The following is a 16,174-nucleotide window of genomic DNA, read 5'->3' as shown; positions in this document are numbered from 1 at the left end:
TTTATACATATTATAGAAAGGAATGGGTGGTATGGATTGGCGAAAAGAAAAAAAACTTGCTTGTTGCTTACTATTCTCATTCTGACTACTCGTGCCTTTTTGCCATCTTGTGCGAAATTCATGGTGCCTGGATATAGGCACATTGGGAGAGCCGTATATTCTGCCATGAGTTTTTTAGTTGAGTCATTTCGCAAACGTGGTTTCTTATAGTACAATCAGCGAGAGCGTGTGTGAATAAATCTAAAGATGTGTGTATATACAGCTGAATTTGAATTCTGATAGTTCAACAAACATAAGATGTAAAGATGAGGTTGAAGAGAGATGTCACTCCATGTCTCCATCTCAACTACGCCACCGCCTAGTGATTCTGCCTATCAGTGGATCTCCACTCCACTGCTATCACCACTCTTCTTCAACCATCATCTCGCCATCTCAAATTTCCATTTCCAGCATGAGCCAGCCAGATCCAGCCTTTCCTGGCTAGGTCTGTTGTCTTTCACCCTTTTCAACTAGATAACCTATACCTTTTCTTCACCTTAACGAGACGACCGCCCACCATGACGTCGCCGTTATCCCAAGCGTTAACCAAACGCTCAAACGACCAAAGTCTCATGCCCCCTCCCCCTCCCCCAAAACGAATCAAACGCCCCGCCACCGTTCTAGACGAAGACATTTACACCAATGCTCTATCCGAGATCATCGCGAGAGATTACTTCCCCGGTCTACTGGAGACGCAGATAAAGCAGGAATACCTGGAAGCGGTAGAATCCAAGGATAAAGAATGGATCGCAAGTTCGAAACAAAAACTGGCTGGGTTGATGACGCCGGGGAATGCTGCAAGAACAAAGCAGAAGGGGAACATGACACCGCGGATTTCTGGAGGACGACCGGATGAAACGCCCGCTGGGTGGGGAGGGGATACGCCCATGTCTGTTGTTTCGACATCATCTGCGACGACGACGGCGACAGAAGCGAGACCGCCGAAGGAGATTCCTGATGTCTCGCGGTTGGGTCTGCAGGCGTTCCAGGCTAAATATACCAGTGAAGATAACGAGTCGTTTAATAAACTTCTCGATAAGCAAAATGTGAAACACAGGGAGAAATACGCCTGGCTCTGGAATGGAAACAAGGTCCCTTCTGCACAACAAATCGCCCATCAACGACAAGAGGCGAAACGGATCGCCGCGCGAGGTGAAATGCCGCAGCAAGAACAGCAGGAGCAACAATTGGTCCTTAAAACCGACATGGATGCTCGACCTGCTAAACCGGACTCGTGGAAGGTCCGGCCGGAGAATTCGCTCATGTTTCTCCCTTCGTCTATTGAAGATACTCATGAGACGATTGCGCAAAAGGCAGAAACGGCGTCACGGGCTGGACCCAAGCGTGTTTTGCATCAGAATACCCGGTTGCCTGATCCGGATCTCCAAGCTGCGGCTGCGCAGGCTCCTCCGCCATCCCCGTCCATATCAGCTATCCAGGATGCTATCGCGGGTCGTCCTCGTCCAACCGAATCAGATGTCGGGTATACAGGCGGCGAAACGCCCCGAGTGAACGGCTATGCCTTTGTAGATGAAGACGAACCAGAACCCGAGCCCGAATCCAGGGCATCAGATATCGATTTTCAAATTCTGGGTTCCGGCGACTCCACCCCCAACCCATTTGAGATAAAGGGAAATCGCAAACGAGAAGACCTCCACCACCGCATGGTCGACCGGTTCGCTCGTACGAAACGCGCGGAGAAATCTGCCCGTGAGACCCGATCTCCCGTCATCCCGCGCTTCGCCGGCAGTCCACGAATCAATTTGAATCTCCGTACGCCTGGTTCTGCGATACCGGGGTCGGGGGGGCAGGAGAAGACGTTGACACCTGCAGGACAGAAGCTACTTCAACGAGTGGGGAGTACGCCTCGAGGCTCATCGTCTTCTTCGAATCTGAAGAATATGTGGACTCCTACTCCGAAGAGGAAGTGATTCCACTCACTTGCTCTTCCTTTCTATCTTTAAACGCATGTACATTAGGTTCCGATTGATGACTAAATAGATACCTTGGAGTTTTGCTGTATATCTTATCGAGCTTTAATATTGTATAAAAGTGAGACCGCGTATAAAAAAAATTAACCAATACTATGAATATTCTTCAGTCCAAGTAGACGCTATTCAACTTAATCATAACACAACATCGTGGGTATCATGAAGTATTGGTCCTGACCAATGCCCATCAGGTAAATCTCCAGGGCAGAGAATAACTGTACAAATTCCCGTCCTCCTCTTCTACCTGAACTCTGTTGTAGGATAGCCTAACAAGTAAGATCTTGTAACGACAACCCTAACCGAGAGACCAGAAAAACCCCCAAAAGATACTTATTGTATATAGAACAAACCAGACAGAACCATGGATACTCTGACTCGCGCTCATCAAGAAATACGCCGCTCCGGGGTAACTACAGGTGACATCGCCGTCTGGGACCCGCCAACCGTAGGAGGAATTGAGCCATTTGCCTGAGGGGCAGGAAAAGCCGAGCGACGCCGGGCAGCTCTGGACGAGGTTGTAGCAGAGATCCTTGCAGGGGAGGATCTCATTGTATGGGCCCGGCTGGATGGTTTCGTCGATCATCTTGTTGCGCGAGGAGTTTGACGCAGGCTGCGTGCGCAGTGGATCGTTTGAAGGGATGGTGCTTCCGTTAAGGAACTTTTGGCCGGCGTTTCGTGTTTGGAGGAATGTATCAGGGTTGGAGAAATCTGTGCAGCGGGGGATGGTCACAGCACAAAGCCAATCTTTATATGCGTCTTCACAGTTGCTGCAGTTGACGGCCAAGGAGAACATGTTGCTCGGGTCAGCGTCGCATTGCACTTGTTGCAGCGAATAGCTAAAGTTCTTGTAAAAGGACTGCGCATAGTCATCGTATGTGGTCTTAAGATGCGACAAGTTGAATGACGGGTTGGACGGCACAGCATATGCAACGTCGGTGCAGAACGACAAGTCGAAGATAACGGCACAATTGTCATCTGCATTCAAGTTAGTCATTTATTCTTCTGGTTTGCAGTTCGTGACAGAACTTGCTAACCTGATTTGGTCTCAAAGCTTATCGGCTTCCAGACTGTCCCACCTCCGCCAACGACTCCATTCCCTGAATCAGTCGAATTGCCATCCATTGCTAGGATCCCCAAATACGTGGAGCTTTGATTCAAATCAGTAAGGTAGAATTGCTCCTTTGGATTATTTGAAAGGCCTCGGCTTGTCATGCTCACTTCAAGCGATTTATTCCCCTTGCCTATCTGAGCCAATTTGTCCAGGGCGCACCACGATCGTTCCAACCCGGAGATAGACGTATCATTGACGTTGTTGGCGAACATTGTATACGGAGGCGTGGTGGCCATCCATTCATTGTAGTTATCAGAGCCTGGTGACGATTCCGTCAAGTTGTTTGTCGTCAGAAGGGCTGCATTATTGTCAGAATCGATGAAGAACAGAACACGATCGTCATGTTTAATTCGATGAAAGAAGGCATCTACCGATGCAGCAATCTGATAGTCGTAGCCTCCCGAGTACCCCGTTGCATTCTGAACTGTCACCCCGATATACACATCCCCATCAGCTTCCATAGTGGTTGCAATATACCCCCCTTCAGCTACATGTTTTCCTTGGTTCGTATTTTCCCCCGGGCTAGGTTTCTGAGGTTTCTCAGATGAGACGTAAAGCTCCAGGCGCGGCAACGCAGACGCAAGATCCGTATTTGTAGTATCGAGGTCAGGCTTCGAGCAAGCAGTCAAAGATATATAGACGAGCGTCGAACGCCTCGAAACGCCGCCGTTTCGTTTCCTTAGATCTTGTCTGGAATCATTCTCATTGTCCGTTGTCTTCGAGAGAAATGCGGGGAGCGCGGGGCTGGCGTTGTTGGACTTTTCGCTGCTCAGTTCTTTCTTGGGAAGATACCACCATTCAGTATCTCCAATCTTAACGGTGCTTTGCTTAAACTGGTTGTTCCCTAGAGACGATGCGTCGTCAGAGGACGATGCTCTGCGTACAAGATCCAACACCCCTGTGCCTTCCGATTCGTCTGCACCATCTCGGATTTCCAATCCATTATAGGATCCAAGCGGGAACGAAGCGTCCAGGCCCTCGCTGCTGGGGATCAAGTTGGTTTGGTTTTCAGCGGCCAAGGGTGTGAAGTCCGCCGCATGGGCGAGGCGGAGGACGAAGGGAAAGGCGAAAAGCAAGAGTGTTGCGCGGGTGTTTGCAGCAAGGCGATACTGCATGAGCGCGGGTTTGAGTCGCATGGAAATTCTGATTATAGCACGAAATTGCGGAGATAAGACATCAATGATGGTTTGTTGGGAAAAGAGTCGTGATTGATGGATGCCTGCTAGGTCATGAGAGGATAGTTGTTAACAATGTCAGTGACGTTCGATCGAGTCAAAACAGAACGCTTCATAAATTCAAAATAACGAGGGAATATCAGAATAACGTTAGATGGTGGTTGATTATGTCCGGCAGGTTGAGCTATTTCGATACTGTTGAGATTTATATGGATTCATTCTTCTTCCTGGCGTACAGCATGCGACTGTGCTTTAGTCTGCGCCCACATTGTCTATTTTTCAGTCACAGCCAGCGACAGCAGCACTTCAGTCATGTACGGAGTATATGTACAGCAAAACAACAAAACTAAAAATTAAAATAGAAAAAAAAAAAATTACACCGTACAGAATTAGAAAGAGCGGCAAGTCCAATTGAAATAACTGTTTATGTAGTAAGTATTCCAGAAAAAACTTTTATTTCTCGGAGAATATATCCAAACTATGATCTATCAAATTATATATGATGGAATAAATCAGAAAATGATAAGGTGATCGAAGAGTCATGCAGCGACAAAACATCCTATACGAGCTTATAATAGCGTGCTGCGATACCGCTGATCATAACCACGCCAGCGATGACACCAAGGATACCAAAGAACCACCCTAATCCCGGGGTATGTTGACCAGGGACTTCGACATTCATACCAAACAGACCGCAAATCAGGTTCATTGGAACCAGTATAGTTGCGATCAAGGTGACCTTGCTCAGAACCTTGTTAACGTGATTTCCTAACACCAGGTTGGTCACGTTCAGTTGCGCAAGATAGTTAGTGTGAGATCGACTGAGCATCTTTTCAAAATGGGCCAGGTTGGACATCATGGTCACAACGTGGTCTTGAATGTCACCAAGGTAGAGACCGATGTCTCCTCGTGGGGTTACCGAGTATTGCTCATTGCAACGTTTGGAAAAACCGCGAATAACATCCGCTTTGCCGCCCAAAAGGCGCATCAAGCTCATGACCTTTTTACGCAGCCCTCCAATACGAGGCAAAAAGGACTCGAAATCGTCGACTCGCGCGATAAACACCAAGTCTTCGATGGCCTCGGATTCGACTTCGATTTCCCGGATCACGGGGCCGAAACTATCCACAATATCGTCACTAAATGGCATTAGATTTGATTGCTATACTAACCGAATGATAGGATTAGGGATTGCTCACATCATGGCATAGCATATCCAATCGCTGCTAAGGGACACATAGTCGCGAAGCTTTCCGATTCTCTTCCGAACATTGGCGGCATGAGGGTTCTCGGAGAAGGAAAACGAGATGACGCCATCGCGGAAGACAACCATGTAAAAATTGACAGGTTCCATGAACTCCTCTTTTGTTTTATCCATCTGATAAAAGGTCCTGAAACAGACGAAATAGTATTGTTTGAAGAGCTCGACCTTCTCTCGGGCTTCCTGGGTCATAATATCCTCCGTTGTCAATGGATGGATGGAGAAAGCTCGGGAAAGAGCGTCGACTTCTGCTTCGGTAGGGTTCAGGACGTCGAGCCACCATACACCTCCCTCGGGTCCAAGCTGGAAGAGATCCCGGAAGGTGTCCCCAGGGAGCACCAGATCGCCCAATTCCGAAGCATGCACAGTACTTTGCGACCCAGAAGAAAAGAAGCCAAATCGGCTTGGCTCGTTCTCATTCTGGAGATTATTGAGCGATTCTTTTTCATCCAGAACATGGCCGGGAGTCTTCTCCGATTTTTTGGTGTCCAGGCGTGCAAGGTCCGATGAGGAGTGTTCTGTACTCGACGCCTGTTTGGCTCCATCAATAATCGAATTCTTGGCCCCCGGACGAAGGTCGTGAAACACGCGAGGGCCTTTGCTTTGCGAGCTCAAGCTGTGTCTGCGCCAGGTTGCTGCAGGCTTCGTCTTCTTGTTCAAAGCCACAAATTCCTCCAGCTCTTCATAGTCAATAACTGGAATCCTGCCGGGCTGCTCATAGACTGGGAGACAGGCCTCTTCCGGGTCTAGTTGGATATCTCCTGGCTGGGGCCTGACGACACTGGCATTGCTGAAAGTCGGACGACGAGGATGGGTGCCACCAGATACCGTCCGCTGAAGAATGGCCTCGAGATCTGGAGGCGCGTGGCTTTCCAAAGTGTTTGCACGCTCGCGGCGGCGTGGGTCGGCAAAAGCTTCCACTGAATTGGGGGGAGACGTTGACCTAGCCGAGACAGAAGATGCCCTCGATAAATTCGCAATATCTTGCTGGTTTCGGCTGTACGTCCGAACATGGCGAATGTTTCCAGCAGGGTCAACGGAGATTCGACGTCCGATAGCGTTGATATCCTGGCCTGATCGATCATCATCCACAATTGCCTGCTCAAAGTCCCGGGAGAAAGACCCTGCATCACGAAGAGCATCTTGGACCTGGAGCAACTCCGGGCGTTGGGGTGTGTCTGGGGTCAAGCCCTGCTGAGCGGTATTCTGTGGGCTAAGGGGAACATCCGGGGCAGTTTCGATTCGGGGCGGGGAATCCATCTGAAAGCGATGGTCGTCCAGTTCAGGAACCGGTGTGCTGAACCGGGTCAGGCAAATTTCCTTTTCGGACCTTGGAGACTCGGACATTTTGGCTGGAGCAATGTTTTCGCAAATATATGGAACTGGTCAATTGACTGTCAAAGCAGAGCTCTTCCTTCTGTTTGTTTGTCTCTTTTTCGCCCTTAGTCTCCTAATAGAAGACGAAAATGGGTGAACAAGTCCCTGGGGGTATTATTCCTCCATCCATCAGCCAGACCCCTCGGAAGGGTCTGGCGTTACCGGCGCGCGTATGTCCGCCAGAGTCAAGTCGCTCTGAAGGCCTAGTTAAGGGGGTCTGGTGTCGCCCCCGCAGAAGACCCGGAACTTGGGGCCCAGAAGAGGGTGAAGGAAAGAGGACTGAAAGTAGCGAAGCCCCGCCAACTTGACTGAGTAGGGTTGAAAGAAGCGCGGTCGCTCCAGAGTTGCAGAGGAATCGAAAACCGACAAGGATAGGTCTTTTTTTTTTTTTTTACCCCAAAGACTTTCGATCGTTTCGCGGCGGATTCTACTGCCGATGACGTTGATGCTTCAACTCGTTCAAAAAGCAGATAATTGAGGGCAGAGGGAGGCAATGGACACGAGGGGATGAAACAATATAAGAAGATAAACCCCCACACAGGATTAGGTTATGGAATACACTTGCAGAATCGAAAGTAATGAAGTGATAATGTCGGAATCTAGGTGGCGGGAACCTCTCGATCCACGGAGGCCGGTTGCGAAGTCACCGTCCACGCAGGCCAACTCAACAAAGAACACGGACACAATTCAGAAGTAATAATAAGAGTAGGAATCACCTATGGAGGTGAGAATGATGTGGAAGTGGTTTTTCCCAGGAGAAAAAAAGCAGGAGACAAAGCTTAAAAGGAGAAAAGAGGGGCAGGGCAGGCTTGACCACTGAGGGCAAAACGGTGACCTTTTCGTTGAAGCAGCAGCAAAAAATTTGATGGCGGGCCGCGTCGGCGACAGTCCAGGTGAGGTTTAGCCAGTCGCTAATAATAACAGCGCTCTGTGGTAGTATGAGGGTTTTATTATGTTTTCTTTTTTCCCATCATCTTGCTTTCGTTTCTTATCTTAAACTTCGGAGTATTTCTTCTTTTTTGCATTTCTATCTCCCCGTCTGGTAATTTTGATGGTAAAACCACTACGATTGTAGTTAGGGCTGACCGGGGGGTATTCGCCATGTGGTTTCACCATCGCCCGTATAACATGTATGGCACATGCAGCCATAATCGAGTCGGTGAGAAGGCATCGACCTTGGTGATTGGAATCGAACCATCGGTAGTAGCACATCTGGCCTCGATGCATGACTGGACAGACCAACAAGATCGAGGAATTTTGGCATCTCCAAAGTAGATCCCGCTGGATGGTCCATCTTCACTGGTTCTGCCTGTTCCCGTTGTCTGTTAGGGACAAAACAAGCCGTGGACGCTCCACTCCGTGCCCGACGTCGGCCTGGATTGTGGGAAAAAAGTGGGAGATTTTATTGCCAAGCGCCAACTCGCTCGCAGCAAAGGGAGGGGGGAAAAAGGAAAAAAAGAAAAAAGAGTCATAATCAGATTTCAGATCGGTCATCGATAATAATAACTTGCTTATACCCACGTTACACCGACGGAGGGGTAGGATACCTATCATTCAAAGTTCCCTTTCTCTTCTCCGCCACCCTTCATTGGCTCTATTCCTTTCTTGTGTCTCGTGAAAAAAAGAAACACCAAAGCGTCTTACCCCGCAATGGCCTCCTCCTTCGTTATCAGAACGCCCTGCTCGTCCGCCAACATTGGACCTGGGTTTGATGTGATCGGTTTGGCTCTATCCCTTCATCTCGAGCTTCATGTCACAATCGACTCCTCCAAGTCGTCGTCGCAATGCCCCCTCAACTGTGCGATTACGTATGACGACCAGAGCAACAGTACCGAAAAGATCAGTCTTGACCCAGAGGTCAACCTGATCACCCGTGTAGCTCTGTACGTACTTAGATGCCACGACCAGAGAGCTTTCCCCGTGGAAACACGGGTTCATATCGTAAACCCCATTCCTCTAGGTCGGGGTCTTGGTTCGTCTGGCACAGCGGTGGTGGCCGGTGTGATGCTCGGAAATGAAGTAGGCCGCTTGGGACTGAGCAAGGACCGATTACTGGATTACTGCTTAATGATTGGTGAGTAGCCCGGCCATATGGACAGCAGAGATGCCTCTTGGGGGGAGGAAGTGAATCTACTCGTATACTAATCCCTTTCTTCTAGAGCGTCATCCGGACAACGTTGCTGCTTCGCTCTTTGGAGGCTTCGTCGGAACCTACCTTAATGAACTTAAGCCTGAAGACGTAGCTCGGAAAGAGATCCCTCTCAGTGAGGTTCTGCCTGCCCCCGCAGGTGGTATTGATACTGGTAAACAACCGCCAGAGCCGCCGTTGGGAATTGGTCACTACAAGAAGTTCGACTGGGCCAAGGAAATCAAAACCATTGCCATCATTCCGGACTTTGTGGTGCCAACTGCAAACGCTCGAAACGTTCTGCCCACCATGTACTCCAGAGCGGATGTTGTAAGCATTTCCGGGGAGACTTATGAGCTATCCATCCGATATTGATTCCATCCTCTAGGTCTTCAATCTACAGCGTGCCGCCTTACTCCCAGCCGCCCTGGGCAAATCCCCACCTGACCCCGATATGATCTATTTGGCTATGCAGGACAAAGTCCACCAGCCCTACCGCCAGACTCTTATTCCAGGCTTGACCGAGATCCTTCAGTCCATGAACCCCTCCACACAGCCAGGCCTCCTGGGTATCTGCCTTTCAGGCGCAGGTCCTACCATTCTCGCATTGGCGACTGACCATTTCACGGAAATTGCAGACCGCATTATCTCCCGGTTTGCGTCTAACAACATTTCTTGCCAATGGAAACTGCTTGAACCTGCTCAAGCGGGTACCACAGTGCAATATTAAGTGATTGGACGAAAAAGCATTTTCCCCATAAATTTGTCCTAAATAAAAAGTCTTTAAATATCATGGCAAGCCATTTAATGATAGGCTTTTAGTATGGATGATGAGAGCGATATTTAATAAACGTTTGGGCTACCTCAAGAGGGGCATATCATGAAATTTATCCAGCCAATCAAATTATATCAAAAACTAAAGATTATACCTAGACAGTATACCTACAGGTACCTACCTAGTACTAGAGTATCGAAAGATACTTTAACTTACCCAACTACAATCACATAAGACCCTGGTTTACCTATTTATCTCCTCTCATAAATCATGGTATGTAGAGCAAGCGGTCAAAAGTCTCTCGCATTTTGGATGTATGACGTGAGACCTATAGAAAAAGCTCTCTCTGAGTAGTTGGAGCTTTAAATGGACTGAGGTTGTATATGAGCTTCCTATCACTAACTGAGCATCTGCAGATGGTGGCTGTTTTGGCTGGTGATGTACCCAGGACCTACTAATAATGGATCCATGTGAAATGAGCTGAGCTCATTTATGAGATTCACAATAGTAAATATTTACTGAAGTAATATTAAGCAACTCACTCCTATGATTAGTAGTGATCAATTTGCACTGTAGGTACCTTAGTTTCTAGATGCCATCGCCAGGCGGTGGGAAGCAGATCCGCTCAAGATACTCCACTCCGCCCCAGGCCTACCTTAACACCCGTACATAGGTACAGTACAAAGCTTCAATTACCATCAATCAGTCCACATCACAGGAAGGAGCGTATTCCCTGTGTGCTAAATCTATTCACCATGGATGACATCCTCGCACCCATTCAAGATGTCTTTGAAGGCCAAATTGTAAGTCGCACGTTCTCTCCACCTCGATCATTTTCCATCCAGCCACCTATCCATTTGGGCCTAGATTTCTAACGTGGGAACGAGTAGGACTTTCACGGTCAACGTATCGCTGAGATCCTCTGTACTGTTCTATTGATTATTACTGGAGTGAGTATAATTCAACTTCCAAAATGTCAAGTAAGCTACTAACGCGGTCGTGTTATTCTACAGGCTGTCGCTTTCGTCGTTGGGTTCATTTACGAAGACATTTATCTTACACTCTGGATCGGCTTGGCTGGTACTCTCGTAACCGCATTGGCTGTCATCCCTCCGTGGCCTATGTACAATAAAAACCCCGAGAAATGGCTTGTCCCCGCGACCGGAAGGGCTAGTGGTGCAGGAGTTGTGGTAGATGGGGTCAAAGTTGCATAGAATATCATCCAGGTTCTCTAGGTGGTTCAATCAAGTGTCTATGGATGGTATTACTGTCACACATCCACTTGTTCTCACGGAACCCCATTATGCACGCACCGCCAAACCCCAGTATCGCAAGGTTGAAATATCCTTTAACCGTAACGCCACCCAGAATCCTTATCTCGTCCAGTTTCAAGACCGCATCCTCGGGGCGGGTCCATAATAGTCTATGTGTGTCCATGTCTTGTAACGGATCATGCACAGGCCCATGATAGCCAGCACACACTTCATACTTGAATTTGTTTCCTGTACCTGAGGGTCTGCTGTTTACCGACCGTACTTCTGGAACTCCCAGTCTCTGTTATCCAAGGGGCAGACCTGGCGAGTCTTCAACCATCGTGATATGCAGTGGAAGTGGAAAGCATGCTGAAAGGAGGGGCTTTTGTTAATGCTTTTTGAGTAGCAGAACGTGGATTCAGTCTCAACTTACGTTGCAAATTCCCCAGGCCACAGTACACTCCTCGGTTGTAGATGAACCCTGGTTTGCCTGACATTCAATGCCTATATCAAAATCGTTTAGTTTCAAGCCCATGACACGACTGATAAGAAAGATGTAATACATAGATCCATGATGTGATTGCGGCAGATCGCACAGTTGTCGACGACAATATCCCATGCCCACAGAGCAACGGCGTTCCACTAAAAATGATTGCGGAGTTAGTCCAATGGACCCAAGAACAGTTGTAAATTCTGCAACCGTACCTTTTTTACTTCGAATCTCTTCTTGCCTTCGCTGGCGCCTTCTGCGGCCTTGGACGAGCCCTTAGCCTTGGACGAGGCTCCGGCAGTGGCTTCCTTCATCTCCACGTCGGCCATGTTGTCTATTTCACTATCCTTGTTGCTTTTACAAAGATCCGCTGAAAATGCCGAGGCCCACGATGGTTGGGACAAGTGTAGCAGAGGGGCACGCAGTTGTAGTGATTACGTAGCTAGGGTGAATAACAAGATTGGACGTTGCGGTCAGGGCTGTTGTACTGACGTAAGTGTTGGCATCGTCGAAATCGGAAAGTAAGCGGTCGAGGGGCAGCTATGAGGTTGACATACCTTTCAGAGACAATGAGCTGTGGACGGCTGGAAATCAAAAGAGACCAAGGACTCTATGAGTTGGAAGGATGCCTGGTACCTTCGTAGCGAAGACTGTTACCTTGTGATTGCACACACTGTTTGGTTTTGTTTGCATCCAGCATATCTCAAGCAGTCAGAACAGTGAAGTGGCGTAGGGCCCCAATGGTTAGTCATCCATAATCCCCGCTTAGGTACCAACAAACGTGAACGACCGCTAAGATCCCCAGCCTTCCTGTCCTCCCGCCCTTCCAAGGTTCGAATCATCACCACCACCCATCACCGTCACTAATGCCTATAATGCTCATCCGTCTCCTCTTTCCTCTCTCCGCCTTTACCTAGCTAGATATGAGCATTTTTTGGAGTTTCGGATTTTTACTCTCCTTGCGCTTTCTTTGATTCCAATAATAGACGAAATATTTCGAACCCGTTTTTGACCGGGTTGCCATCCTTTGAACGTCACGGCGCTTCGGAATCGGTCTTATCAACTTCTGCTTTTCTAGCGTTGAAGTATTCAATACCGACTGCTGGGCAGTAATACGATCGATTCGTTACTGTTTCTTCATACTATTCTTATTCATATTATTATTATCTCACTGCTTTTTTTTTTTTTTCCCCAATCCGCTGTTGTTTTCTTATCGCTTCTTTCAAGTTTCTTTCCAAGGCTGCATATTTATTAAGCCAATTTGTCGTCATGTCGACTCAATCTCCTACTCCCCCCACACCAAAGGGGCCTCGCAGTAATAACAACCGTCGCAACCAGAAGAAAAACACAACTCCTTATACACAGAAAGTCGCCCTCTTGACAACCCCGCCGTCGTCGCCTCCGAGAAATTTGAGCCCTGGGGGAACAACTACTGATTCATCAAACAACGCCAATCTATCTAAGAAAAAGAATGGACGGTCTGCGAAGAAGCCACGGGATGCACCTAAAGCGTCCCCGGCACCTAATAATGCTCATCGACATACGTCTTCGCATCCAAATTCCACCACGCCTCAAATGAGAGACAGCCCTCATTATGCAGGCCCGACTTTCCATGCATCGCCGGCACCCTCTGCCCTCCCAATGCCAAGTTTCTTCTCGAAATCTATGCCTGATCCAGACCTCCCCCCGGCGATCGAAACAGACAGCGACAACCAAGAAACCGAGCCAGAACCCGACTTTGAAACTACTCCTTCGAAACCGAAATCGCGCCCTCATCGCAACGAACAGGAGCCTAAATCGACACCCTTGGATTTCCTCTTCAAGGCTGCTGTTGAGGCTAGGAACTCATCCAATGCACAGCGCAGTCCTGAAGCTATCAGCAGAATTCGCTCTCCTCAGACCGATTCCAAGGCTCTCCCACAGCGCAAACACAACGGCATGGCTGGCGGTATGTTTCCACTGGAGATGGAAAACTCAGATATGTGCAGTTCGCAGATCGGTCCTTCATTTGCAACATCTTATAAAGATCGCATGAATGCACTGCGGTCCGCTAGCACTCCATCCCAATTCACGACCAATTTTGAAGAGGATGAACGGCGGGCTAAAACCGAAGCTTTGAAGAGTCTGCTACTCAACCCTCGTCCCCAGCGGCCCTCGTCTGCGTCGCCTATCGTTCCCAATCAAGCTACGAGCTTCAAAGAGCCCCCGAATGGTAGTCCGAACGTGCCTCACTTCGCGACTCCACTACGAACTACTTCAGGCCCGCCAGCCACCCTTTCTCATGGGTTTTCATACGAGCAAAAGCAACCAGCGGTTGGGAATGGTGTACACTATTCCTACCCGTATGCACAAATGAGTAGCCCTCAGCAAGTTCGGCCTGAGCAATCGGCATTGAGGAAGGAGGTTCCATCATCGAGCTCTCTGAACATGGCAGGCGTTCCGGCCGCGAAGTTTTCCTCACCTTATGCGACTTACAATCAACCCAACTTCGTCAAGCTTTACCCACAACATCCAATGTATGAAACTCCGACTGAAACACGAGCCATGCCGGCGACGAATCCGTCTTCGCAGACTCTTGATACCAAAAAAATGGAAGATGATTTACGGAAAATCTTGAAACTTGATGTGAACCCAGGTATTCCATCAAGTGGCGTTCAGAGCTCTTTCGCCTGAATAAATCAAGATCAGAAGGCGGCTACACGGCCCAATACGGTCTTTATGAGCCTAGCAATGAAGGAATTGATCATCTCCTGGCCGATCTCTGAAATTTAATCGACCATGGGGTCGACATCTAACATAAGGGCCTTTCATTGGTCCCTATTTCAAACTTTGTCTTCCTTGCAATATCTTTTTCTTTCTCTTTACTTTTTGCCCCCTTTGTCTATGGTTCCCCCCGGCGGTTAGTTTTCGTCTCTATCCTTTCTTATGGCAGGATTCTCGGTGTTCTTCTCCGTGGTTCACTTTGGTAGCGTTTGCTTTTCTAGTGATTGACGGGGTTTATCGGTCTTTTAGTGGGGTTGTCTGTATACCCTCTGTTTGCATCGAACCCGGAGTCTGGTTCCTTTTTGAGTGCTCTTTTCGGAGTCTTGGTTTGGGATAGTTTTCTGATGGCTGCAACCGAAGACCGCTGGCAACTTATCGTTTCGTTGTCGATGCCGCTCGGTATATCTCTTCTGATTTTTATTCTTTTGTTCTCCGTGTCTTCACTTCGCTCTCTTCCACTTCTTACCTTGTGTATTTTTCTTTGTCTCTGTCTTTCTGCCTGTACATGCATTTGGGGGGTGTCGTTCATCGCAATTTCTCTCTGTGAGAAAAGAATTGCGATGACCGGATGTGATATTGATATATGCCTTTTTGTTTGAGCCTCCTTTGGCTGTTTCTGGTCTCGATACACCCGACCACTCCGGTAGTTTTCGATGATGTCGGACTCCTACCAGCTGTCCAGTCTTTTTTTTTTAACCTACCTACACTCCCGGTCTTCTCTTCGTGATGTGAAATACACTCGTTTCTTCAATACATTCGCTCCTTATCCGAGGACCGTCCTCCAGCTTTATATTGCCGTGGATACTCCATGACTTGGAAGCATAGACACTATGCAGCGCCAACTGTTGGGTCCTGTTCTGGAATTAATATGGATACAATCATACAAATATCCGATGATTCTCCATAACAATTGGGGCTTAATTTCGGAATTCTGTTGTAATAATAATACCTGAACACTGTGGGTGGATGTCAAAGTATGACCGCCTTGCCTTTGTCCTTTTATAATTGACCCAATATATATATATATATTTCCCTTCGAAATTGCCTTAATGTTGGTTTATGCCCCCCTTATAAATGACGAGGGGTTAAGTAAACAGAAGGATAACCTGGAAACCGACGGGTGTATCGCCGATTCCCTGGTACTGTAACACCGGGTCCAGACCCAACCTAAGGCCGCCGTGTAGCGTTCCAAATGGCCACCGGTGCATCCCATTTATTTTCTCCAACGGCGAATGATGGATCCTAGTTGATAATTGTTCTCCACTGGGTATCATAATCGGTCGACAGCCAAGCGTTGCCAGAGGCTTAATTGTTGGTATTCCATGGGGAATAATGCGAGTCAGAAGGGCTGCTGCTACATACATCAATATACTGCAATACGGGGTAGTAGGTAGGAAAACAAATGACTTGTCCGGGTTGTTAGTTATGATGAGCCCGTGATGGAAATTAACCAGAACGCCACAAGTGCAGAAGAAAGCTACAGTAGATCTTGGAGATCCACTGTTAAACTGCTCTGGATGCCGAGAGATCCTAACCCATGCTAACACTATCCAGCAGTTGATGGACGGTGCCCATAAGAATATCATGATTGTCACGACGCTTTCCCTATAGACCAGTGGACGATGGAGACCGAGTCTTAAAAAAGATCATATTAACTATCCCCTAAGCCAATATTTCAATATATTATTAGAATTACCACAATGGGATGCTCGATAATAATACCTCCAGAAGATGTATCCAGATTCCAGACAAGAGGCCATGAGACGCAGGACTATGAAGAACTATGCAACTGATATCATTTTATTTTTAGC

At 48.1% G+C, this 16,174-nt stretch overlaps 6 protein-coding genes across 6 annotated transcripts; 4 read left to right on the top strand and 2 right to left on the bottom strand.

Annotated features, from left to right (window-relative positions):
- Positions 1-557: 557 nt before the first annotated feature.
- Positions 558-1,970, top strand: ASPWEDRAFT_101449 (splicing factor ESS-2 family protein; the record flags this gene model as incomplete). The annotated part of the gene is made up of 1 exon (XM_040827384.1): positions 558-1,970. One exon carries the CDS (start codon positions 558-560, stop codon positions 1,968-1,970), a length of 1,413 nt encoding a protein of 470 aa, XP_040694999.1.
- A 191-nt stretch (positions 1,971-2,161) lies between these two features.
- On the bottom strand, positions 2,162-6,924 carry ASPWEDRAFT_47926 (magnesium transporter CorA family protein; the record flags this gene model as incomplete). The annotated part of the gene is made up of 5 exons (XM_040837029.1): positions 2,162-2,274; positions 2,406-3,005; positions 3,065-4,250; positions 4,921-5,437; positions 5,516-6,924. 5 exons carry the CDS (start codon positions 6,922-6,924, stop codon positions 2,162-2,164), a joined length of 3,825 nt encoding a protein of 1,274 aa, XP_040694998.1.
- Positions 6,925-8,427: 1,503 nt separating this feature from the next.
- Positions 8,428-10,083, top strand: ASPWEDRAFT_34842 (homoserine kinase). Its single transcript, XM_040834107.1, has 3 exons — positions 8,428-9,028; positions 9,114-9,412; positions 9,471-10,083. Exons 1-3 carry the CDS (start codon positions 8,605-8,607, stop codon positions 9,810-9,812), a joined length of 1,065 nt encoding a protein of 354 aa, XP_040694997.1. The 5' UTR covers positions 8,428-8,604; the 3' UTR covers positions 9,813-10,083.
- Positions 10,084-10,612: 529 nt separating this feature from the next.
- On the top strand, positions 10,613-11,071 carry ASPWEDRAFT_146796 (signal peptidase complex subunit 1; the record flags this gene model as incomplete). Its single annotated transcript, XM_040829512.1, has 3 exons — positions 10,613-10,660; positions 10,748-10,807; positions 10,871-11,071. 3 exons carry the CDS (start codon positions 10,613-10,615, stop codon positions 11,069-11,071), a joined length of 309 nt encoding a protein of 102 aa, XP_040694996.1.
- Positions 11,072-11,380: 309 nt separating this feature from the next.
- ASPWEDRAFT_101767 (SCF ubiquitin ligase complex subunit HRT1) lies at positions 11,381-11,929 on the bottom strand (the record flags this gene model as incomplete). Its single annotated transcript, XM_040827412.1, has 4 exons — positions 11,381-11,479; positions 11,544-11,614; positions 11,674-11,752; positions 11,816-11,929. The coding sequence occupies 4 exons, from the start codon at positions 11,927-11,929 to the stop codon at positions 11,381-11,383; spliced, it is 363 nt and encodes a 120-aa protein (XP_040694995.1).
- A 940-nt stretch (positions 11,930-12,869) lies between these two features.
- ASPWEDRAFT_102917 (uncharacterized protein) lies at positions 12,870-14,273 on the top strand (the record flags this gene model as incomplete). Its single annotated transcript, XM_040827521.1, has 2 exons — positions 12,870-13,970; positions 14,052-14,273. The coding sequence occupies 2 exons, from the start codon at positions 12,870-12,872 to the stop codon at positions 14,271-14,273; spliced, it is 1,323 nt and encodes a 440-aa protein (XP_040694994.1).
- Between the last annotated feature and the right edge of the window lie 1,901 nt (positions 14,274-16,174).

This window comes from Aspergillus wentii (assembly GCF_001890725.1).
Source record: "Aspergillus wentii DTO 134E9 unplaced genomic scaffold ASPWEscaffold_1, whole genome shotgun sequence".
Lineage (NCBI taxonomy): Eukaryota > Fungi > Ascomycota > Eurotiomycetes > Eurotiales > Aspergillaceae > Aspergillus > Aspergillus wentii.
Note: the sequence above shows the minus strand (reverse complement) of the source record. Positions and strands in the feature narration are given on the sequence as shown.

Coding starts and splice junctions, on each gene's coding strand:
- ASPWEDRAFT_34842 (XM_040834107.1), top strand. CDS start 8,605: ATGGCCTCCTCCTTCGTTATCAGAACGCCCTGCTCGTCCGCCAACATT. Junction 9,029..9,113: donor GGATTACTGCTTAATGATTG/GTGAGTAGCCCG, acceptor CCTTTCTTCTAG/AGCGTCATCCGGACAACGTT. Junction 9,413..9,470: donor TGTACTCCAGAGCGGATGTT/GTAAGCATTTCC, acceptor TCCATCCTCTAG/GTCTTCAATCTACAGCGTGC.